At 46.4% G+C, this 24,271-nt stretch overlaps 2 protein-coding genes and 1 long non-coding RNA gene across 7 annotated transcripts in view; 2 read left to right on the top strand and 1 right to left on the bottom strand.

Annotated features, from left to right (window-relative positions):
- Positions 1–324: 324 nt before the first annotated feature.
- Positions 325–5,665, bottom strand: SPRING1 (SREBF pathway regulator in golgi 1). Of its 2 annotated transcripts, none has more exons than XM_039726172.1 (5): positions 5,459–5,665; positions 4,687–4,843; positions 3,340–3,491; positions 2,712–2,825; positions 325–1,770 (listed from the first exon to the last, which is right to left on the bottom strand). In XM_039726172.1, the coding sequence occupies exons 1-5, from the start codon at positions 5,642–5,644 to the stop codon at positions 1,687–1,689; spliced, it is 693 nt and encodes a 230-aa protein (XP_039582106.1). In that variant the 5' UTR covers positions 5,645–5,665; the 3' UTR covers positions 325–1,686. The 2 variants fall into 2 exon arrangements, with proteins under 2 accessions (XP_039582106.1, XP_039582107.1); XM_039726173.1 differs by having other exon boundaries at positions 5,497–5,665.
- RNFT2 (ring finger protein, transmembrane 2) overlaps positions 5,304–24,271 on the top strand; it is a 30,935-nt gene continuing 11,967 nt past the window's right edge. The window contains exons 1-8 of one of the 4 annotated variants that reach the window (XM_039726168.1): positions 5,304–5,367; positions 7,259–7,442; positions 7,759–8,017; positions 8,161–8,220; positions 12,366–12,844; positions 13,495–13,571; positions 15,718–15,818; positions 18,398–18,551. In XM_039726168.1, the coding sequence (XP_039582102.1) occupies positions 8,174–8,220; positions 12,366–12,844; positions 13,495–13,571; positions 15,718–15,818; positions 18,398–18,551 (858 nt within the window). In that variant the 5' untranslated portion in view covers positions 5,304–5,367; positions 7,259–7,442; positions 7,759–8,017; positions 8,161–8,173. Of the gene's footprint in view, positions 5,368–7,258; positions 7,443–7,758; positions 8,221–12,365; positions 12,845–13,494; positions 13,572–15,717; positions 15,819–18,397; positions 18,552–24,271 lie in introns of all 4 variants that reach the window. The other 3 variants (XM_039726169.1, XM_039726165.1, XM_039726167.1) reach the window with 3 other exon arrangements.
- Positions 8,229–10,358, top strand: LOC120510381. Its single transcript, XR_005629463.1, has 2 exons — positions 8,229–8,832; positions 8,926–10,358. It is a non-coding gene; the product is annotated as an uncharacterized LOC120510381 (long non-coding RNA).

Below are 24,271 nucleotides of genomic sequence, written 5' to 3'. Positions count from 1 at the left end.
CTGAGGAGACAGGGACACGCGGGGACTCTGTGGGGACGTTTTCTCACAGAAGATGAAAGCTTTTTCCCACAGAATTGGGGAAAATGCCGGGAAGGCCGCACTGCGCATGCTCAGCTCGGCGCGCTCCCAGCGGCGGGAGTTAGACCCAAATGTGGGCCCTGCTGTCACGTGAGGAGAGGCCGGCGCTACCATTGGCTCGGGGGAAGACAAAATCAGGCGGGTCACTTCCGGGTTACCTCAGTGCGCGCCGGGGCCCCGCGGCGGTCGGAGCGTGCCCTTGCCCTGCTCGTGTGCTCAGCACGTGCGAAAAGTCCACAAAGGACACACAGGAGTCCTGCAACTTTATTTGAATAAGGGAGAGAGTCCACTACGCCATATCCCCGTGGGGTCTCTGTGGAAGTTTAGGATAAAAGGAGGCTGCGTCCTCCGAAACTCCCGGCCGCAGGTTGCCGTCTTCCTTTCCCTGTTGGCTGAGGTACAGTGGCAGGAGGTGGGCACTGGATTGTGTAAAGCAAGCATGGGATGATGAATTCTTGTGAATAAACGTGTTTGTCAAAGGTGAAGATCAGCTCGAATTTGGTGCAAGGGGGTTCCAAGGGCTAAAAGGAAGCTGCAGTTTGCTGCCTGAGATGTAAAACATGTCAGGATCTGGCTGGCAGAGCCATCCTGCCTCCCGCAGGGGAGCAGCGTGGGAAGGCACAGGCAGCTCTGGGAAAGGTGCTGGAGAGCTCAGCTCCACCCTCTGGGCTCCTGCACAACCAGGAGTGAATTTGAAATACCAAGGCCTGAACAAGTTCAAGCAAACAAATCTTCCCTGCTCGCTGTCAGCAGGTGGACAGCAGAGAGCTGCTCACAAAACTGGACTCCTCTTTGAGGAAACTGCTGCAGAGTAACAAGGAAAGTTTTTAGAGACAATAAACATCCCATCCTGGGCAGATCCCTGGTCTTGTGCTGTGGGACTGTGGCAGAACAACTCCATTGGAGTTCTGAATGGTTAAACCCACTAAGAGGAACATAAGTACTATAGTGACAAATCCCAATACAATTCCTTTACACTAAGGCGGGAAAAAAAACCCTACCAACTTTAGTCAGGATCTAAAATATCCCTTCTAGCTGACACAGCAAAGCAGGGACTGAAAGGCATCCACAACTAGCTATGCAAAGCATCCATACTTTCAGCCAGTGACCCATATAAAATGAATAAATAATTCATAATTACATGTGTAGTGTACACCATGCATGTCAGGAAGGGTTCCAGGGAGAGAAGCACAGTGGGCAGGCTTTGCCCTCTGAAAGGAAAAGTTCTCAAGTCCTGCTGTCACTGGAAAGTCTCTGGACTGCAGAGACACAACTGGACCTCCATTTACAGCTGTAAAGCCACACTGGATATTTTCCCATGATGTTCTGTAGCCTAGATTGACTCCATGATTCCTGAAATTCGGAGGAAGCATTCAAAGAATACACTGGCACAGTAGCACAGTACCAGCACTCCAAAGCAGGTGCACAATGAACTGAAGAAAGCAGGATCCAGTCCCAAAAGTTCCTTCCTTCCTCTCTTCTCTGGGTTTGCCCCCACACACAAGGCAAGCTTTTTACACTGAGGCTTTGGTAAAGCAACAGCTGCTGTCTTGTCCTTTAGGATTCAAGGCTCCAGCTCCTTCCTGCTGCTGCTCAGATGTGCAGCTCTCAAACAGGCAGGAGCTCTGGGGGGTACTCCCCATAGCAGTATTTGGCAATTGGGTCTCTGTAGGTGTTCTCATGCTGCACACTCTGCCAGGAAAGGAGGAGAAGCTTTAACAACATACACACAGTGAAACAAGGCATCCCTTCACTGAGGGACAAAACCCACAGCGTTGATGCACAGGCAAAAAAAAAAAAAATCCCAAATTCTTCTACACATCAGAGTGTCTTTGGATCAAGAACTCTGCATTGCCAGCACACAAGAGCCAGCTGATGCATTACTGCACTGCAATGTTGAACTAGAACCTCCTTTTCAAGAGAGTACCCAAGCAGGTGGGAAAAGATTTCATTTTAAAAAAAAATAGATCTGTTCAGGCAGTATCATCATCAAATCTTCTAAGCAAGCAGAGCACAATAAAGTTGGCAACTTCAGATGTATGCATTTTTCTGGACAAAAGGCAGAGTTCACATTTTATGGGGAAAAAAATCCCAGTAACTTTGGAGACATTTGCAACTCTATCCTTTGCAGTCCATCCCCACTGCTACCAGTGTAGCATGGCCAAAAGCACTTTCTAAAAGAGCCACTGCTTGCTTAGAGCAAAACGTGTAACAAAACCACATGGGTAACAGAAGTTCCCCTCTGTCCTTAACAAGCAGAGAAATTACAGTTTTTGAGTTACCATGCAGGTGATTGTCAGCACATGGTGAGTCTCCAGCTCTACCAAAAATAAAGAGCATTCTGAGGCTAGTGGGAACAGCTCCCACTGTCTTCATCCTAATGAGATCTTCCCCAGAACTCATCTCAGATCTCCACTGGTCACTGAACTCAGTCTCTTTTTAGTTCAGCCCCTCTTTTCTGCAGAGAATGTGCAGCTCATCCTGCTCTAAATGCGTGCTTTGCCTTCAGGCTGGCTCTCAGCCATAGCTTCAGCTTTTGTGAAAATACAAACACGACACACCAGCCCTTCACAGCACTGAGCCCCATTTCCCAAGGGCAGCTTTTGGGCCCTGCCTGTGTGCTGGTGCCTCACCTGGGATGAAGTCCTGCACTTGGCCAGACACAGCTCGAAGTGATCTTCCACTGCCATGAAGAGGTTCTGGAAGGCAATCGCTGCCCGGTTCAAGAAGCGCTCCAGGAGGTGTTGCTGAAGTGGTCAGCAAAGAGAAGGCAAAAATCAGAAACACTCTGCTTCAGCAGGGAGTAATCAAAGCCCACCCCAGCCTACAGAGCTCAGGTATCAGAGGAGTAGTAAACAACTCCACTATAGGATTTCTAGCAAGCACTGAAAGGCGAATGCCTCAGAACCCCAGCAGCAGGACAAGAATCTAAGAGAAGCACACAGAATATGGGGAAATGCCAATTACAAAACTAATAGTGGCTGCAGTAACTCTTCTGCAATCATTTCCCTTCTGCAAATGCAACTCCACTGAAGCTGAAACACTTTTCAAGGCTCCCAATATTTCCTCCCAAAGGTGGGAAGGATGAGTTTTGTTAAAGCTTTGTTTATAGCTTGCCATACGCTCCTTGGAGGCTTTCCTCATCATTCCAAGAAAAGGAACTGTCCCTCTAAGGGAAAAGCTCCTCACAAAGAAGCACTTTTAGCCACAGAGGGGCCCCAGCAGCTGAGAACACCTGGGAAGCAGGAGGAAGTCCATCACCTTGCTGGGCTGCAGGCAGCAGGAGACGCAGAACTCGTAGACGCTGCAGCAGCCGTTGGGCAGGCAGCTGTCACAGCTGTGCAGCTTGGTGCTGGGCACGTGCACATCGCAGCAGCCGTTCACCAGCACGTCCTTCCTCTCACAGATGTAGCCTGGAAAACAGCAGCAGCACTGACAAGGGGCAAGGCACACCCCTCTGTATGTTCTGTGGAAATCTGCAGTAAGGATCACATTCCTTAAGAGCAGGTTTGTTTGTCGTTTAGTGGGTTCTGATCCCCCTCAGTTCTGTGCAGCCATTCTTTGGAATGGAGAGCAGCGTTTCAAACAGCCTGGTGCTATCTGCACAGCTATCATATCCTGCTCTAATATGTGCTCTATATACACCATGAGTATTTAAATGCAGATTATTTAACTTCTGAGTATTTTTGGGCACAGTTCCTTGTGAAAGGGGGAATGGGATTGGCATTGGTTATATTGGAAAAAAAAACATGACACACGTTTTTGCAATGGGTCTGTGTCGGGATATTTCTCTTACAGTTCAATATGAAGAGACTTAGATTTAACCATGCAGAACAGTGTAATATTCATTGCTGAGTGGAATCCTTAACAGTACAGAAATATGGTGTATATTATAGAATATACACCACATTAGAATATATATATAGAAACAGTACTACCACAGTGTTAGACTGTGAAAGATCTGTAATTTTTAGAGATCTCATGAACTGGCACTAACCCTAAGGCAGTGCAAAATTTAACACTGATGCAAATCACAAAAGATATGGTGGGTTCTCTATAGCCTTGATTTGTGACCAAGAAAGATCCAGGTCTAAGCAACAAGCACAGGCAGGGCAGGAAAGAGTCTTTAATTTCTGCCACTTAAAAGAAGTGGTAAATAACCTTGGGTTTACAAGGGTCAGATAAGCTCGACTGAGCACTAATTACACCAGCCCTGAGCTGCCTCCATGCAAGGCCAAGGTTTCCTCAGACGCTCTCCTAACCCCCCTGACAGCAGGAGCACGCTGCAGGGAGACACAGAGAGCTCTGCAAGCAGCCACAGCAAACTGAGCAGGACCCATGTCCGGCTTCTGTGCAAAGGTAACTGGAATTCTCTGGCTTTTAGGCGGCCACAGTCACACTCACACAGCCCTGGGCCTGAGGCTAGTGTGCACAGAACCAAAGCAGCAGCACCTGCAGCCACAGTGAAATTCAGGCAGCCAGAAGAGAACAGGCTGAGTGAAAATGCCTTAATAAAAAGCAGTTGTTACATCAAAGTGCCATCAGCAGTCAGAGAGGCAAAGCAGCACTGCCACATGCAGAATAAGTTCAACTAAATATCAACTATACCCAGTTCATCTGTAATGAGGAGCTTGCCCTGCACAGAGTTCCTGCACTGGTTGCTCAGCTGACTGCTGTTCCCCGAGCTGAACTTCACCTTCCACAGGATGGGCTGCTCATGCTCCTGCACTTGGAGGAGGGTCCGATCTCTCACCATCCTCTCTTCCTGCAAGGAAAAACAGGAATGCAACCAAACGTACCAGTTCCTCCTGCCACTTCAAACCACGCGCCTCTGCCAGGATTAAAGATGTCAAGAACTTGTAAAGTCCCCAGCACAGGAAACTCCAGCATCAATGGTGAAAACTACTACTTGTAGTATTTTGTTTTACACTTCAACAGGCAAACACACACTTCGGTAAAGTCAGGGTATTCCAGTTCACCGTGGATCAGCTAACGCAGCTGAACTCAGTCACAACAACCACAAAAGTAGTATATTTTATATTAAATAACCACAGCTGAACGAATTTCTCTTTCACGAGCCCTTTGCCAGTGGAATCACCACTCCCAAGAGACACAACAACAACTACCAAACCCAGTGGACACTTTCTTTTCCCAGTTTCGGTTCAAACCGCTATTGCTCGAACAGAGAATCAGGCATTCCTATTTCAAACTCCATTAAATGTTTACCTTCCCTCACCTAACCGGAAAAGAAGGCCTGGCTTGTGTCTGTGTGTGCATGTGTATATGTGTGTATGTATAGAATTGTGTGGTTTTTATAACGCCATTCTTAGGGCAGCGTTACCCAGGGGCGCGGTGACAGCGCCTGAAGAACGAGACTCACCGTGGGGCAAGGGATGTTCCACCCCGGCCGGCACTGACCTGCTTGAAGGTGCTGCTGATGAAGTAAACCAGCGAGAGCCCGAACACGACGCCGAGGACCCATCGCTTCCTGAGCAGCCGCCGCCAGAGCAGGGCCCCACAGGGCACCATGGCCGGGCGAGGCGCAGCGCGGCCGCGGGGCCGGCATCACCGGCGGGCGCGCAGCGAGCGGCGCATGGTATTTCCTAGCTCTCAGGCTTCTGCTCTCCAAGGCCTTGCAGGCCTTGTGCCTGCTACATGTATGTATATGTATGTGTATATATGTACATATCTATGGATGTATACCATGTATATATGTATGCATATATATAGCTGTATGTATAGGTATAGAACCGTATTAATAGATATTTATATATATGTATGCCTACACATATGTATGTATAGCTATAGATGTATACTGTGTCTATATATATATATAGATGTATATATCTGTTATAGATGAAAAATTAAAAATAGCCAATTTTAATTAAAATATAAAAAATAAAATTTATTTTGCAACCTTAATACAGTCTCGACAGCCACCAACCAAATCAGACAGTGTACCACCCCCAGGAGGTGATATGGGTGAACTTGACCATATTAACAGATATTTATATATATATGTATGTATACCTACACATATATATGTATGTATATCTATATATGTGTACTGTGTATAGATATAGATGTATAAACCTATATGTATGTATAGAATCATACTAATACATATGTCTGTATATAGATGTATATACATGTATGCATACCTATATATGTATACTATGTATATATGTGTGTGTATATAGATATGGATATGTATGTATAACCGTATTAATAGATATTTCTGTATATATATGTGTATACGTGTATGTATATATATATAGGTGTATATCTATATATGTATACTATGTGTGTGTGTGTGTATATATAGATTTACATATGTATGTTTATGTATAGAACTGTATTAATAGATATGTCTGTATATAGATGTATATACCTATATGTATGTATAGAATCATACTAATATATATGTCTGTATATAGATGTATATACATGTATGCATACCTGTATATGTATACTATGTATATATGTGTGTGTATATATGGATGTATATGTGTATGTGTATGTATAGAACCACATTAATAGATATGTCTGTATATATATATGTATGTCTATCTATATGTATGTATATCTATATATGTATACTATGTGTATGTGTGTACATATAGATTTACATATGTATGTGTATGTATAGAACTGTATTGATAGATATGTCTGTATATATGTATATACACATAAATATGTGTAGGATTGTTAATAGATGGGTATGTAGGTATACATTAACAGATCTATATCTATACATCTATGTATATGTATGTGTATATATGTGTATACACATACGTATGTATTTACACATGCATTTGTACATATGTGTATGTAGAGATGGATATATGAGGTATATATTATATGTGTGTGATATGTTCTGTGATCCAAGTGCACACATATATAAATACATTTATGTCTGTCTGTGTTTGTTACACACACACACGTGTGTGATAACAGGTGTGTGTGCGGACACAGTGAAGGCAGAGCACAGCTCTGGGAGTGCTCCCAGGCCGTGCCTGTGTGAGGGCTGCAGGTGCCAGTCCCAGGGGAAAGCAGCTTTGCTGGGCCAGACCCGTGGGCAGGGCTTGAAGCACCGAGGGTTCCTGCCCCTCTGCCTTTCCCAGGGACACGGAGAGGTAAAACTGTGCTGAAAGCTGCTCTCTGTGTGTGCTTCCTCCAGGTGTTCCTGTGTGAGCACTGGGGCCTGCTGCTGTCACTCACTGCCTTGAGGGACCTGGGATGAGTTTGAAATCTGGACTGCCCTGTGCTGTCTGAAGCACTCCATCTGTGAATGTCTGCATGCTCCTGGGCTTCCATCTCTGCCAGTGTGGCACCTTTCACCTCTGAATAAAGCTGTTCCTCAGGTACTGTGCTTTGAGACAGCTGCCAAACCTTCCCAGAGCCACTGTGCCTTTGCACATGGGCTGCACATCTATGTGTGTATTGTCATGTGTTATGAATAATGTTATAGCTTTTTATATTCAAGAGTATTTAGATCTTAGTCTTTACATTTTATTAAGTAGCTGTTGTACTCTGGGGCTGCTGTCCAGAGTTTGGAAATGGTATTTCTGTAGATTAAAATGAATGAGTTGCTTGTTTAAAAGAATATTGTCATGAGCTAATAGTGTTTTTTTTTCATTAAAAATGTTTACACATTTTCTCTTTCTTCCTCCCTCTCAGTTTTGCTTTGCAGAGCAAGTTCCTGCAGAAAAAGAAGACTGGATCTCATTTCCCAAGAGGCTGTTGAGTCACGTGCTGCCTGGAGAGCCACTGTTAGGTGTCCCCATGTTCCTTGCCAGGACATGCCATCCTTCCTGGTGACTGCCACTTCCTGCAGGAGGGGACCTGAGTGACTCCTGCCCACCCTGGAACCTGTGTGCCCCTGTTTGCCATTCAAGGCTGTCTGTTAAGTGTGCTGAGAAACGAATGGGAGCTCAAGGTGCTCTGTCCCAGAAACAAATGATTGCTGCCAGCCATGTCCCCTGAGCGGGTGCCACTGCCCTCTGCCCCCAGGGCCTGTGCCAGTAGCCACTCTGGGATTTGCTGAGCCACAGGGTTCATGTTGAGCGTGTTGTGTTTTAGGGTTTTGAGGAAAATGCAGAGGCGGCACAGCAGCAACACGGACACCGTGCCTCCTGAAAGGTAAATCCTTCCCCTTCTTCTTCCCTCCAGCTTCCTCTCCCAAGAGGAGGGTTCTGATTTAGGAGCAGGGCTGTCAGATTAAGCCCTTTTCTGACCCAGACACATTCTTCACATTTTTCTTGTGGCGAAAGCTGATAGGCCAAGAAACACTTATAATGTATTGTAATTAGGAAACTGTTGGCTTCTGATTGTGATGGTGTGAGTTATAACATCTGTATTGTCTCACCCTTCTAATGAGACTGAAAATGGAATAAAAGTTTTTAAAATTCCTCTCAGTTGCCCCATCTCTGGGCCAGGAAAAGGCTTAATCCGACAGAGGGGTGTTTTAGAGTATGAAAGCTCAAAATTGAGAAAGTCACGTTCCTGTGTGTGGTGTGGCCGGGCTCTCTGCTCAAGTCTGGGGATTCTAGAGACAATTTTACTTTTCTTGCTGTCACTCACTGCTTGCTGCCAGCCACAGTGTTTCAGGGTGATGCAGGATGGCACAGCTGGCAGAGCATGGGCAGGATTGTGAGCTCTGGAGGAGGGGTTGGATTCATGGCACCCTGAGCACTGTTGGTGTGCAAGGATGAACCTGTGTGAACAGGAACCATTTGCACTTCTCTTAGTGAGGTGTTTAAAAAGTCTGCTGGCCTGAAGCTCCCAACTACTCTGACTTAGTGTTTTATGAAGAGTTTGGGTGACCCTTTACATCTTCTTAGTGAGGTGTTTAAAAAGTCTGCTGGCCTGAAGCTCCCAACTACTCTGACTTAGTGAGTTTGGGTGACCCTTTACATCTTCCCAGAGTTTATCTATCTTCATGTATGTGAGTATTTAGAATACCTCTAATTTGTTTCTGTAATTATAACATCAGCAAGGGAGCTTTGCCACTGTTGTTGTTCTGGTACTAAATATTCCCTGGTGCTTTCCCAGAGTTAGAGTATGACTTTTTTATTTTTACTTCTAAAGAAGAAACTAATCTAATTACTCCAAGACAAAGATGGAACTAACAAATTTCATTGCTCTGTTTGAGCTGAGGTTATAAGTGAAAGATCATCAGTAAATATTTTATTTTCTGTAGTGGTTTTGCAGTTAGAGTTGAAGCCTTATGTCATGGCCATTGCTAGCATGGTACCATTCTCAATTTCAGGGGGAAAGAAAGCCATCTTCAGTTTTTTTCTGCGTGATGCTTCTGATTTTTAACAGGGTAAATACATAGTCAGGAACAGAGGCTGAAGTTTTTCTAACTGTAGAAGAAAATGCTGTTGCCACTGGTCTTCACTTCTGTTAACTTCAGCAGCCTCACAACTTCAACAAACAAGCCTTGTTTGTTTGTAAATATGTCCCAGATGAATTCCTTATTATTCCAAAGGATAGTTGTGTCTATTTGTAGCACTGGGTTCCTCGCAGGCTGTTTGTTACATTCCCAGCCCTAAGCTGTGTGCACATCCCTGAGCTGTAACTTTAGGTGTGAATTTAAAGGCCTGGCTGATGAATATTTTGGACCAGAACGAGGTGTGCAATGTCTTGTTGACTTGATTCCTTGCAGGAGCCTGTGGAGCTGCAGTGGGAATGGGGTGCAGCTACAAAAAGCCTGATTAGGAGTTTGCTTAGTGGGAAGGTTTGGCCAGAGAGGTTTGAGGGTGTCCCCAGAGGGAGGTGAAAGGCAGAGCTCTGTGCCCTGGGGAGGCTTTGGAACCCTTGGGGGAGAGAGGGTTGATGGCCCTGTGTGTGCTGTCTCAGCTTGTAACTGCTGTTCCTAAAGTTAGAGATCTCCCAGGATTCAAATCAGGAGAGACCAAAGCTCTGCACCGTGCCTTGCTTGTGGGCTTTGCCTCTTGCTGGGGTTTGTTTATTGCTTACTCTGCTTTTGCAGGTTAGAGAAGTGTTTGCTGGCTGTCAGGTATTGACTGCCTGGTGATCATTCTACTTGTTATTTGCATTGTTCCCTCTCAACTAAACTTTGTATTGACTTCTAGTGAAGAAAAAAAAGAAACCCTGTTGTCTTTTGCTGTTAGGATAAAGGTATTTAGACTTTCTCTTTGTAATCTGGCTGTATTCCAACATGCTTAGGAAAGAATCAGTGCCAGAACCAGTTCTGCCCTGTAATTTGGGTACATCCATGTCCAATTCGCCAAAAATAGAAAAGAATTTATCTGGACCCATGAGCACATCCTTCACTTCTGTGTCAGGTCAGGGACACACAAAGCAGCTCTCAATGCCTCTCTTTCCCTGGTGATTATGTCTCTTCTAGTGCAATTCATCAGTGGGCAGGCAGTGATTGTCCCAGAGTAAAGACAGAGGGTTTTGGGGGTAGGTAGTTGTTTTGAGTTAGCTTGGTTAATTTGTTTGTTTCTTTTGACTTGGTGATGCTGTGTCAGGTTCCATGAGGTTTTGTGTGTTTTCCTTAAAATACCCAAATCATTATAGAAGATACTGGGTTTGGTACTGGATATATTATTTCTTTGTTTTTTACAAAAGCAGACAGGGTGTTTGGGAGCTTCATTTCTTAGTGAGGGAGCTGATGTGTTCTGGTCAGGTCTGGAGAGGCTCTCTGATCTCGGTACTGGCTTCTAGTCATGCAGCTGTGACTTCTTGACAGAAAACACAGGGAAAAGCATCTGGAGACCTTGGTGTTCTGAGAGAGTGGGAATCCTTAAAACCAGAGGGTTTTGGGAAAGCTGCAAAAGACAGCCCTCAGAGACAGCAGAAGTGTGATTGGAGCTAAGCAGTAGCCGTAAGATTTGTCAGCAAAAAAGTTCTATGAGAAGCAGAAAAGTAAGGACAAATAGAACAATGGTCTGTGTATTAATGCTTGGATAGAATGACTCCCTAAGCTACAGAAAAGTATATCTAGCGAGATATTAGGAAGTTCTAAGCTTAATAATGGAGCTCTGTGAATTGCATTTTAATGATTGCTAGCAGGTATTGTATTCTAAATAAGCAAGCATTGTTTAACTGAAGGTATGTGTGCTCATGGTGGTTGGATAGAACTACTGTCAGTATGCTTTTGCTTTGTGTGATTGGTCAAAAAACTTATAAAGTGAGTTGTAACATTAAGTTCTTTAGCTACTGCTGAGAACATGAGCTGCTGGCATCTTCCCATTGTCATAAACACGTAATGAGACTGATGCTGGAAAATGAACAGCTCAAGACACATTCCCCAGCAGTCCCGTCCCGTTGGTGATTTGTGCATAAACCCCTAACCAACAGCAGAGAGTGTGAGGAATCACGGTACTAAGGGCTGGGCTGAACCAGCACCTGGTTCTGTGCCCGTTCTGGCTGAATCCCTGGGGTCTGTGTCCACATTTTCACTGAAACCCTGTGTCTGTGCCCCTGTTTTGGCTGAATCCCTGTGTCTGTGATTCCCCAGCAGTCCCGTCCCGTTGGTGATTTGTGCATAAACCCCTAACCAACAGCAGAGAGTGTGAGGAATCACGGTACTAAGGGCTGGGCTGAACCAGCACCTGGTTCTGTGCCCGTTTTGGCTGAATCCCTGGGGTCTGTGTCCACATTTTCACTGAAACCCTGTGTCTGTGCCCCTGTTTTGGCTGAATCCCTGTGTCTGTGCCCCCATTTTCACTGAATCCCGGGGTTTGTGCCCCTGTTTTGGCTGAATCCCGGGATCTGTGCCCCATTTTGGCTGAATCCCTGTGTCTGTGCCTCCATTTTGGCTGAATCCCGGGATCTGTGCCCGTTTTGGCTGAATCCCTGTGTCTGTGCCCCTGTTTTGGCTGAATCCCTGTGTCTGTGCCCCTGTTTTGGTTGAATCCCTGGGGTCTGTGTCTACATTTTGACTGAATCCCTGTATCTGTTCCCCATTTTGGCTGAATCCCTGTGTCTGTGCCCCTGTTTGGGTTGAATCCCTGGGGTCTGTGACTACATTTTGACTGAATCCCCGTGTCTGTGCCCCTGTTTGGGTTGAATCCCTGGGGTCTGTGACTACATTTTGACTGAATCCCCGTGTCTGTGCCCCTGTTTGGGTTGAATCCCTGGGGTCTGTGACTACATTTTGACTGAATCCCTGTGTCTGTGCCCCCATTTTGGTTGAATCCCGGGGTCTGTGCCCCTGTTTTGGTTGAATCCCCGTGTCTGTGCCCGTTTTGACTGAATCCCCGTGTCTGTGCCCCATTCTGACGGCATGCCGGGGTCTGTGCCCGCTGCAGGAGCCGGAGCCAGACGCTGAGCTCGGAGGCCAGCGTGGACGAGAGCGGCGTGTTCGAGAGCCTCAAGGCCGAGGCCGCCTCCCCTCAGCAGCTCTTCTCGGGGCTGGCCGGCCTCCCCGCGGCCTCCATGGCCGCCGCGCCCTTCCCGGCGGGGCTGGTGCTGGGCTCGGCGGCCGGGGGCGGAGAGGTGTTCATCCAGATGCCGGCCCCGAGGGACGAGGGCGCCGGCCGGGCCGAGGGGGCCCCGTTCCACCACCGGGCCCCGGCGCATCACTTCCAGCACGGGCACCACCGCGGCTCCTCGCTGCTGCACATGGCCGGCGGCGAGCGGCACGGGCACGCCGAGGAGGGCGTCGAGGAGCAGGCCGGAACGCCGGCCCCGGCTCTCTCGGAGCTCAAAGCCGTGGTGGGCTGGCTGCAGAAGGGACTGCCCTTCATCTTGATCCTCCTGGCTAAAGTTTGTTTCCAGCACAAGCTCGGTGAGTATTCGTCAAAGCTTTTTGAGCTGTGTTGGAGGGTGGTTGGGAGGCTTTATCAGGCTCTGATGTCCGATATCCATGTGGCAGTGTCCAGATGGAGTCCAGCATGAAGGGAACATACTCAATGCATGGGATAATGCATGTGATAAATTCCCCCTACCTTCAGTCCAAGCTGTGTTCATCCGGGTCAGATCCATCAGTTTCCTGTCCTGATCAGTGTTGTTCCTTCTCCTGATTTCTCCCTGACATTCCTGGGAGGCTGAGGATGTTACCCAGCTCTCTCTAGGAGAGATGGGGAGAGCTTACACTGGTGACAGCAAAGATTTCTGTGTGGCACAGAAGGGCTCAGAGACTCCTGTCTCACAGGTGGGGTGGTGGGTGTGAAACCAAGCCAAACAGCATCAGAGGCTCCATCAGTTTCCTGTCCTGATCAGTGTTGTTCCTTCTCCTGATTTCTCCCTGACATTCCTGGGAGGCTGAGGATGTTACCCAGCTCTCTCTAGGAGAGATGGGGAGAGCTTACACTGGTGACAGCAAAGATTTCTGTGTGGCACAGAAGGGCTCAGAGACTCCTGTCTCGCAGGTGGGGTGGTGGCTGTGAAAGCCAAACAGCACCAGAGGTTTCTCCCTGACTGAGCCTTTCCCTGCAGGAATTGCTGTGTGCATTGGCATGGCCAGCACCTTTGCCTACGCCAACTCCACGCTCCGAGAACAGGTGGCTCTGAAGGTGAGTCTGGCATTTTACTTTCTTCTGTTTGGGGATTTTTGAGGGAGTTTTCAATGAGTTAGAGATGGGACCTCTGAGTTTTTTAGATGATGCGATTTATTTTCTTATTTTCTGCATAGATAGGAAGGGTGAGTTTGGCTCACATCTTCACAGCATGGTTCAGAAAGTCACAAGACTCCTAGTTACAAGACCTTTTAATGATTTTTTGACCGATAAAACACTGCCAACAAGGATATTTATGTTTTTGACTCAATCCTTATGGGCATTCATCTTATGGACTCACTCTACAGTGTAGGTTTTCTTAGACAATCATGTTATGACACACAGACCTACAGTACTACATTCTAAACTCCTTGTTTACCTTTGTAACTACTTTTATTTTTTCTATAACTTAAACTATAAAACTCTAAACTTTCCTTCACTTAATGTGTCTCTGCTTCAAACTATAAATCCACATTCTTGCTTCTAGCACCTAAGTTTGGAAGCCTTTTCCAAGGTCTCAGATCAAATACTGTGTTTAATTCTAAGCTTTGTTTTACAGGCTAACAAAGTTGAGCCAAAGTTCTGAGAATTCCTGCATTTTGGATTCCAACATTTCTGTTCCCAGCAAACATAATTTTCCATGCACAAAATAGCATCTGTGTGAACCTTTGATGGCAGTGTAGGGCTGAATGCATTTATTTGTGCACAGATCTGTCTTGTCCTTCCTGCCTCTCCCCCTGGTGTTCTCCCAAAGTCTCTGTCCTGTGGGTTTGTTTTTTTGTTTTGGTTTTTTTTGTTGTTGTTGTTTTTTTGGGTGGTGGTGTTTTTTGTTGGGTTTTTTTTTGTTTTTTTGTTGTTTTTTTTTGGTGAAATGTGGTGCAGTAAAACAAAAAGGACAGGTCAGGGATATTGTAATCTGCACCTCCCTGTGCCTGATGGTGCCTGTTCCAGCCCTTCTCTGCACCTTGCTTTTCCCATCACATACAACAGAGATGCTGAAGCCTATTTCACTTACTAATGATGAGATTTAGCTTATTAGCATTTAGATAATGTTTTGAGATGTTCAGCTGAAAGACTTCTTAGATGTGTTGCTTGCTAGTGGCTTTATAATGCTCTGGGCATTAATATGCTTAGAATGTAAAGAAACCAGCAGATCTTTTCAGGTCTTCTGATCTTCAGTGTTGGGAGAACACTTCAACAGCACTAAAAGCACAAGAATTGCTTTTTGGTCCAAATTACAGAATGGGTGGCACAAGTGCATGCTTGTATGTGCCAGCAGCAGTGGAGCAGTGAGAGCCAGAGTGAGAGAGCAGCTCTATGGCACAGCCCAGTCACAGATTGCTGTTGCCTTGCACTCTGCACCTTTGGCCTTCCAGCACTGTGCCCCTGATCTGCCTGCTCTAAATCTCTGCACAGCAGGCCTGGCTGCTCAACAGCCACAGAGACCTCCTTTCTTAATAAATCAGCCCACAAGAAAAATGGTGGGTGTTTTCCTCTCAGGAATAAAATTTACTCCTCAAAGTTACCAAGGGCCAAGGCCCAGGACAGTGTCTTCTGCCATCCAGCTTGTCTGTAACGTTCCATATATGTTGAAATGCAAAATTTTCCACTTGTTTTGACCTTTACTTATTTGTTCAATCAAACATGAATGTTCCATAACCACCATGCTTTAGGAAACCCCCAGATGTGCTGCAGGTGGCAGTGGGCTATATTTGATTTAGCTGAGCCTTCCACTGAGTGACTTTGGGTCTGTTTATAAAACATCCCTTTGATGAATTGTCACTCCAGCCAGGTGACAGCTCAGAATTTAAGACAATACATGGAATGGACTTTTTTAAATCTGCATTTTAAATATCAGGAGATTTTAGGTGTCCCAAGAAAGATCCCAACTCTGAAGATGTATTCTGCAACATATTCTGTCGTTTTTACCAGCTTATTTCAATTAATTTCCATTGTAAAGGTTACAGGAGTGAGAAGCATTTCTGCTTGTGTTTGTAGATGTCTTTACCTTGCAGGCTACTTCTTATTTCTGTGTAAACAAACGAATTACTGAGCACTTTGTTACATATTTGCATCCCTTGGGTTGGATTTTTCAGCAGTTGAAGGCTCAGCTCAAGTCTTGAGATTTTGAGCTGAAATAACTCTGCTTCTTTTCCTTGCCCAGGAGAAGAGATCAGTGCTGGTTGTCTTCTGGATCCTGGCCTTCCTCACTGGAAACACCCTGTACTTGCTTTACACATTCAGCTCTCAGCAGCTGTACAACAGGTGAGCAAAACCTGCATTGTGCAGGGTGGGAGCAGGTGATCATTGCCAGGGAGGGAAAGAGGGAAGCTCACTTTTTCCCCCACACTGTGGGAGGAACTGTGTGCCCCTAAAGGATCTGCTGTCTTTGTTACATCTTTGTAATATCTTCCAGTGCAGGAAAAGAATGTGTGTGGCACCTTACCACGCTCCTGTCAATAAAGGACATAAGCAGATAGCTGGGCCAGGGTGTGATGGTGTCAGAGCAGGGTGGATCCTTAACAAAATGCCCTCTGAATTCCCGTTGTGGCCACTGCAGCTGAACATCAAGTGCAGGTGTCAGAGGCAGATGAGGAGCTGACCCACTGATTTTCCTCTTCAGTCTGTCCAGGTTGGAGTGTAGCACAGGAGATGAAATGGCAGCTTTACTCCAGTGTTCTCAGGGCACTTGGATCTGAGAGAATGAAAATAACCTTGCCTTCAAATCCTGACTGAGTTAGTTCTTAAATATAGAAAGGTTTGTGCTCATGGATTTGGTTCAGCACTTAATATAAAGCAGACAGGAATAATCACAGGTATAAGCATACAATAAGCAGAGAAAGGGGGAGAGCTGAGAAGGTTTGAATGTGGGGCTGAATGGGAGAGGCCAAGCCATGGGGTTGTCTGGATGGAGCTTGTGGGAGGGAGTGGGAAAGGAGCCACAGGAATGGCAGAAAGGTGTGGAAGTAAAAGCTGTTTGCACCACAGGGTAACAGGGTGTGCCTAAGAAGGTGCCAAGGTTAAAAGCATGAATGGGACTAGTTCAAAATAAAGGCTAAATAACCTAAAATAAAGAGATTTTAGAAATTTGGGGCCATCTTACAGACATTTAGAGTATGCTTTATTAGCAATGACCAGGCTGGGCCACAGCTCCAGGAACAGCCCTGTTCCTGTGAGTGCTGCAGTGCTGTCATGCTCAGGGTGTATCTCTTGCTTGCTAGACCTGGGACTGTTCACAAGCCAGGCTTGTCAAATTAGAAATGTCTGCTTCAGTTCTATTTCTTTCTTTAATTTTTCATTTCCTGATTTTTTTTCTTGTTTCTAGTGCATGAATGGTAGTAAAGTTTCTGATTCTGTTTCTGTTTTTAGGGTGTAATTTTACCTGTTGTGCTGTGCCAGTGTTGTGAGTATTTTAAATTCATGTTCAGGCTTTTCTTTTTGGGTTGGTTACTTTACTTTGCTTTTGCTTTTGGTTTTTGTTTTTCTTTTTCTTTTTTTTTTTTTTCTTTTTTTTTTTCCAGTTAAGTTTTTGCTTTCTGCCATGAGGCTTTAGCAGGTAAATACCCCGAAGATGAATCCTGTTTTTTCAGCCTGACTAGGGTCTAGTTCTCATTGTTGCTCAGTCCAGTAGCTCCTGCCCATTGCTGGGTGAAATTCTGCTGTCCCAGACTCCACTTTTTAAACATCAAATGTTCAGCCCAGAAAATGACATTATGTAAGGGGCATTCATTTTTGGATCTTTGGTTCAGGTAAGAGTTTTAACAGAGCCCAGCTCTTGTTGTGCTTGAGGCAGTGGCACTGTCAGAGCAGGACACGTGTGAAGCTCTCACCTTTCTGCCGTGGCTGGTGCAGGCTTTCCTGTGTCCCCACTTTGGTGTGCCCAGTAGGTTTGGGGACCGTGCCCCTGTGGCAGAGCAGCCTCAGGGGCTGAGGGGCTGTTCCCTTGCCCAGGGAAGCAGGGCTGTTCCCTTGCCCAGGGAAGCAGGGCTGTTCCCTTGCCAGGACAAGCTGTGACAGCCGGGTCCCACGCTGTGCACTGAGGGCACTGTCAGCGGGGCTGTTCCCTTGCCCAGGGAAGCAGGGCTGTTCCCTTGCCCAGGGAAGCAGGGCTGTTCCCTTGCCCAGGGAAGCAGGGCTGTTCCCTTGCCAGGACAAGCTGTGACAGCCGGGTCCCACGCTGTGCACTGAGGGCACTGTCAGCGCCCCAGGCACTGGGAAGGGCAGCCAGAAAATGACATTATGTAAGGGGCATTCATTTTTGGATCTTTGGTTCAGGTAAGAGTTTTAACAGAGCCCAGCTCTTGTTGTGCTTGAGGCAGTGGCACTGTCAGAGCAGGACACGTGTGAAGCTCTCACCTTTCTGCCGTGGCTGGTGCAGGCTTTCCTGTGTCCCCACTTTGGTGTGCCCAGTAGGTTTGGGGACCGTGCCCCTGTGGCAGAGCAGCCTCAGGGGCTGAGGGGCTGTTCCCTTGCCCAGGGAAGCAGGGCTGTTCCCTTGCCCAGGGAAGCAGGGCTGTTCCCTTGCCAGGACAAGCTGTGACAGCCGGGTCCCACGCTGTGCACTGAGGGCACTGTCAGCACAGTTATGGACCCTGCTGGGTGCCAAACAGACTTTATGGGTGTTTGGGCACTGGGCAGACCTGCTGACCCCTGTAGAAGTGGGCAAGAGCAGAGTCAGGAGGCCAGAGGAAGCCCAGACCTGATTTGTGTGTCTTCCTGCTCTTGCCCTTGAGAACTTCCCTGAGGTTCAGGGGACTTGCTGGGCTCTCTCTAGCCAGCAGTGGCTGCAAGGAGCTTGAGCAAGCTTCTCCCCAGTGGTATTTGAGCTTTGGTGTCTCTTTCAGCCTCATATTCCTGAAACCCAACCTGGACAAGCTGGACTTCTTTGACCTGATGTGGATTGTGGGCATTGCAGACTTTGTGCTGAAGTACCTCACCATTGCCCTGAAATGCCTCGTGGTGGCCCTGCCCAAGATCATCCTCGCTGTCAAGTCAAAGGTAGGAGACTCTTCTTGAGGCACAGACCTTTGTCTTTGATAATCTGATACCTTCACCACACGTTTGCAGCATGGAATCAGAGAATTAGGGAATGGTTTGGGTGGGAATAGACCTTACATCCCACCCAGTGCCACCCCTGCCATGGCAGGGACACCTCCCACTGTCCCAGGCTGCTCCAAGCCCTGCCCAGCCTGGCCTGGGGCACTGCCAGGGATCCAGGGGCAGCCACAGCTGCTCTGGGCACCCTGGGCCAGGCCAAGTATGGATGGAAAAATAAAACCTTAAAATCTGTTGCTAAACCTTTGGCAGAAAGTCACCTGGGATCGAGGGGTGGTTTTTGAGCCATCACAGACCTGAGCTTGGTACTACCAACAGGGATTCAAGTCCAGGGAGGTGAGGTGAGCATTGCTTGGGGAGGAATCAGTGCTAGCAGCCAGATAACTGCTTTTCTCATTGACTTTAATTATTGTTTTCTGAGTAATCTCTATAAATTCATATTTCTGAAGCTGGAACCTCTTGATTTCCTGGGAAGAAATTGCAAATATTTGTCTCTTTGGCCTCTCACTTCAGTCGAAGAAGTAACTGGGTTAAGCTGAAGCCACAAAAGGCAGCCCCATTTCTAACCATGGGAGAAAAAAAAATAATTAAATGCTGCACATATTTAAATGTTTATGAAACCACATGTAGACTAAGCCTGACTTTTAAAAGTTTCTCTCTCATTCCAAACACCTTTTGATGTGTTTTTATTTTGCAGCTCTCTCATGCAGCCTCTCCCTCCACTCAGCAGTGTCCCCCTTTCAGGGGCAGGTGTAGCAATGTGTGTTATTTGCACTCAGTAAAGCTGGCAGCTGTGGGGATGGCAGGCACTCTGCAGGTGCCAGGTACCAGCAGTAATTGCTGAAAGTCTCAGGCAGGGCACTTCAGGGGGTATCTAAACTGGGAATAGTTTTGCTTAGAAATGACATGGGTGGCAGGGGAGTTGAGCAGTTTGCTCCTGCACAGCAGGGCTATCTGAGATGGTTATTAATTTAATTTAATTCTGGCAATTGTCCAGCTTTTTTTTCCCCTCCTTCTATTATTATTATTATATTTTGGGAGATTAATGTGCTGGGTCAGAGCATAATCCAGGCTGGGGAGGGAGGGAGAAGTGATGTGAATAGTCCTCCCAAGATAAATGGCAGTGTTGGAAAAGGTTCACAGCCTTTGCTTGCTTGTCTGAGAGCCATCCCAAGTACTCATTAATCCTTGTCTGCAGAGAAGAAAGAGAAGGGGTCTTTATTTGCAGCTCCAGTGAGAGGCTGGTAGGATCACATCTGTCAAGGGCCTGTAATGACTCAGAGCACAGATGCTTCATTTTTAATACCTTTTTCTGGAGAGCAATGTGTCTCACGTTTTTTAAGCCCCTTTTTGTCTTAGGATGTTGGGGATGGTCTCACTGCTGGTACCAGCACCAGATCTGGGTTTAGGCTGGGGGTTCTCTCCCCCACTCTGCAGCCTTTAATCCAGCCAAGGATGAGATCTGGTGTAACAAATTAAACAAGAGCAAACTGGGATGGGAGGGCTCCAGGAGAACCACAGGACACCATGGAAATGGTAATTGGTGATCACATAGCTGAGCTCCTTCCCCTGGCCTGCACAGGCCAGCACAGGTGAGGATTTAAATGGAACCTTCTGCTCAGTGAGAACACTTCTGGTGCAATTTAGGCACATTAACTTTGACCAAATTTTTATCAGTTTTTTTCTCTGAATACTGATGCCAGATCCAAAGTTATTATTTTCCTCCCAATGTCCTCAAGTGGTATTTCTGCCTGAAGCCCAGCTTGGAGTTTATGAACTTCTGGGTACTTGTCACTTAATGGTAACAGGCTGCTGGAGAAATATGAATTTAACTCAGCAGAGCTCGATCTTTTCAAGATGGGTATTTCTATACAGTGAGAAGTTTTTGTGCCAGTTTAACTACTCAGAACAGCAGCCTCTTGCTCCCCTGGTAGAGGGCCTGAGGTGGAGGTTGCTGCACTCTCAGGGCTGGAGTTCAGCACCCAGGGATTTAATCCTCAGCTGCTGGCAGTCAGCAGTAGATCCTAAAACTTGCCCTTGGATGGGATGTGGGGAACTTTAATCATCCTGCACTCAGCCTCTGAGCTGGCTCTTCAGATTTTCCTCATTTTGGAAGTTCAAAGGCACTTGCAAAGCTGGTCTGGCTTTTCCTGCTGCTCCTTGGGATCCTGGTTTTCTCTGAATACTGTGTGGTTTTTGCTTTTATTTATCAGTCTCTGTATCTCCCCTCACTCTTATCTGTAGACTGAACTCCAACAATTTTTTGAGTCTTTTCTCAGAGATTGTTAATTCCAGATCTTGTTATTCTCTTCTGGACTGTCTTCATTCCCTCCTTGTTTTCCAGACCATTCCTCCAGTCTGTCAAGATGAATTTGGAATATAATCCTTCTTTCCAATTGTGCTTACAGTTTAGTGTCAGCTGTACATTACTTTGTTCCATCAAGATCATCAGTAGCAATAGTGAATAGCACTAAACTCTGCTTTCATCAGTGGATGCATCTTTTCATTTTGAAAGTGAACACATGAAAAATCTGAGTCAGAACACTCAATTTCCCCCATCCAAAATACCTGGGTCATGTTTTCCTAGTATGGCCCTTCACAGGAAGGTCAGTTTTTGTTGTGATTTGTAGCATCAGTTTATGCTTTAACTGAGAGAAAGTGAACTAAAATTGAGGGGCAGAAAAAGTTTGTCTTTGCACAGTGGGCAAAACCCATCACCATGGGTGCTGGAAGTGTGAAGCATGAGAGCTGCTTCATTGTGAGGGAACAACCAGCCAGAGTTCCCCAAGCCTGAGCAACTCAGAAATTCAGAGCAACTCCTCCAAAGAATGAGGGAAGACTGAAATTCTGACAAAATAATCCCAGACTCCCAGGTTCCAAACCAACCTGGAAAGCAGAGGCACCAGGAGAGGCTGTGAGACTGCAGTCAGGCTGGGATGCAGGGAAAGAAGAGCTTGTGGATTGGGGAGAAAAGCAGGAAAAGGAAGGTCAGCCCAGCATCAGAGTGATCCCAGAGCTCTGTGGAGTTTCCAGAGGATCCCACCTGTGCTGGAGGTGTCCCTGTGTCCCCAGGCTGTGACAGGGACACTGAGCTGGGTACAAGTTTCAGTAACAGCTGAGCTCATCATTCCTTTGGAAGGGAGGGCTTGGCTGAAGGCTCTCCATTAAAAAAGGCAAATAAGATCATTTGGTTCAATATAAAATGAATTAAAGTAAATTAAACTGCAGGAGCCATGTGGCCTGCAGAGGCTTCCATTGTTGTGCACACATCAAGGGCAGCTTTTCATTTTCACTGCTAAGGAATGACAGCTTGAGGGGGGTGGAATTCAAAATCAGGAAATAAATAATAAAAAGACAGACTTGCCAAAGATTTCACTTAGGAAATCCCAGGTGCCTGCAAGCCTCCCATCCCCTCCTCATGTTGTTGTCAGCAATCTGAGCTGGAGAAGTGAGTGAAATATGGGGGAAGGGAGAAAGAAAATCAAACCAAATAGGACTGTAAGAAACTGTTAGCCCAAGTTCTTGCATCTGTGTGTCCCTATCCCTACAGAGGACAGAGATACCATGAACATTTTAATACATAATAAAGGCCTTAAATGAGGGTTTTCTCTACATGCTCAGTGCAGAGCCAAGTTACAGGGTGCAGGGACTGCATTTCCAGGAGAGTGAAAATGCAGAAGGAGAACACTGGTACTGGCCCCTCACTGCTGCTTGGAAAATACTTGCTTGGTCGTTTGTTCCAGTTGATTGTTTTGTTAGTGCTTTTTATTTTTAAAGTACCATCTCATCAAGTCTGGTAAGAGAAAACTTGGCCTGGATGTGGCAGCAATTGCAAATTCTGCACTTGGACCTTGGACCAAAAACCTTCTTCAGGTGCACATCTTATTTCCTGTCATAGATGGGTGCAGCTCTGCCATGGAACCTGGCACATTAATTTCCATATTCCTTCTGAAACTGCACCTTTTTTTTGTCCTAAGGGGAAAAAAAAAAGGCTCTTGGAGCATTCGAGTCCTCTAAAAATACAGAAGAAATAAAAAACTCACTGGAAGCTGGCTCATAGATGATGTTGAATAAAAAATACCCCAGCAAAGATGTTCTGGTCCTTGTCTGTGCAGTATGGAATTTATTGCTGCTCCTCCCTCACCGTGTGGCTGTTCCCAGGCAGGTGAGAGCCCATCCTCTCATTCCCTCTCCTCTCTGACCTTGGGTGCTCTTGAGCCACAGGAACTCCAGGATGTTCTGCCAGGACTTTTCCCTGCTGCAGCTGGGACTGATGTGCTGTCCCAGAGCCACAAGTGTGGGATTTATTATTTACAAAATTAAAAAACTAACTGAAGCACAAGAGCAGGTACTGAGGAGTGGGGACTCCTCTGTCCCCCTCCCTAAACTTGCTTTGCAAGTCACTGCTGCTGAACTTTTTAAAAATCATTGCTCTTCAGTGCTTTCCCAGTTTAACTTTTCAGTTTGAGATACAAAAGATGTGATTTTCAGGAGCATTGTGTACTAAGTAAAATTCTCAATTTCCCCTCTAGTCCCACCTTGACATTACTCCTCATTAGTCCTGCATGGATTTTCACCAACATCCCCCATGCCACAATTCTGTTTGCTGTGTAAATCTGGGAATTTTCTGTTTTACTGCTCCTGCCCAGCACTTGATCTATTGGCACCATGACCTGGAATCTCAGCAGAGCCTGCTCTCCTCTGATCCAAATTGCCAGCAGGACTCCAAAGCTTTTTCAAGCATCTTTCAGAATATGCCCTAATGCTGCTGGCAGCAGAGCAAGTGAGACTTGGAGCTTCCCTCGAGTGCTAATCACACCTTGCAGTTGCCTCATTGCAACTGCTCTCACTTCTGCTGCCTGCCCCACTCTGATTGCAGCGTGTCAGTCCTTGCTGTGCCTCTCTGTTCCTTGGGGGAGGCACAGCCTGATGGCCAAGGAGGCTGCACGCTGAGCCCTGGGGGAGTTAGCACTCCCTCTGCTGCTGCAGCCTGCCTCCTTTGCTGTGTCCAGCTTGGCATTCAGTTTTTAATTACACTGTTCCATGTTATTTTTCTGTGAGACTTGTCCCCTCCATCACCATGCTTCAAGGATGAAGGTGAGGGTTAGAGAGAAGCTGTTGCAGCAACTGGAAGGTTCACAGGAAACAAAGAGAAGAACGTTCTACGAGTTCAAGTTGAGTTGCTGCACTGGAGAATTAAATCCTGTCCTTTACTTTGCCAAATAATTCCTGTGTGAGTCTAGAGAAGTCAGGTGGAGCTGCAAGCTGAAGTCAGGGGTTCAGCTTTTAATGGTAACGTGAGCTAGAAAATGAAGTGCTTTATAAAAAGTCTAATCCCAGCACCTCAGCTTGGACACCAAAACAACCCTGCCTTGACCTTTGTCTTTGTGTGTCTCATTTAGAAAATGCAGAGAAAAGCTGTCCCTGAGGTCAGCCAGCAGCATGAAAATAAAGGGCTTTTAAAAGTGTTTTCTGCTGTGCTGATGTCGTAAAGGGAGTGAAGAAATTCCAGGAATGTGCTCCTCTGGGCAGAGCTCAAATGGCAGGAGGGGATCAGATGCAGATCTGCCATCAGGTAGTGAGGATGTAACAAAATACCCAGAAATTCCATGCAAAAACAGCCAGTGCAGTACAGACTGAAACTCTGCATGTGCAGAAGGAAA

Source organism: Passer montanus, unplaced genomic scaffold (genome assembly GCF_014805655.1).
Source record: "Passer montanus isolate IOZ18808 unplaced genomic scaffold, ASM1480565v1 scaffold57, whole genome shotgun sequence".
Classification (NCBI taxonomy): Eukaryota; Metazoa; Chordata; class Aves; order Passeriformes; family Passeridae; genus Passer; species Passer montanus.
The sequence above is the reverse complement of the archived record's forward strand: the minus strand, read 5'-3'. Positions and strand labels throughout refer to the sequence as shown.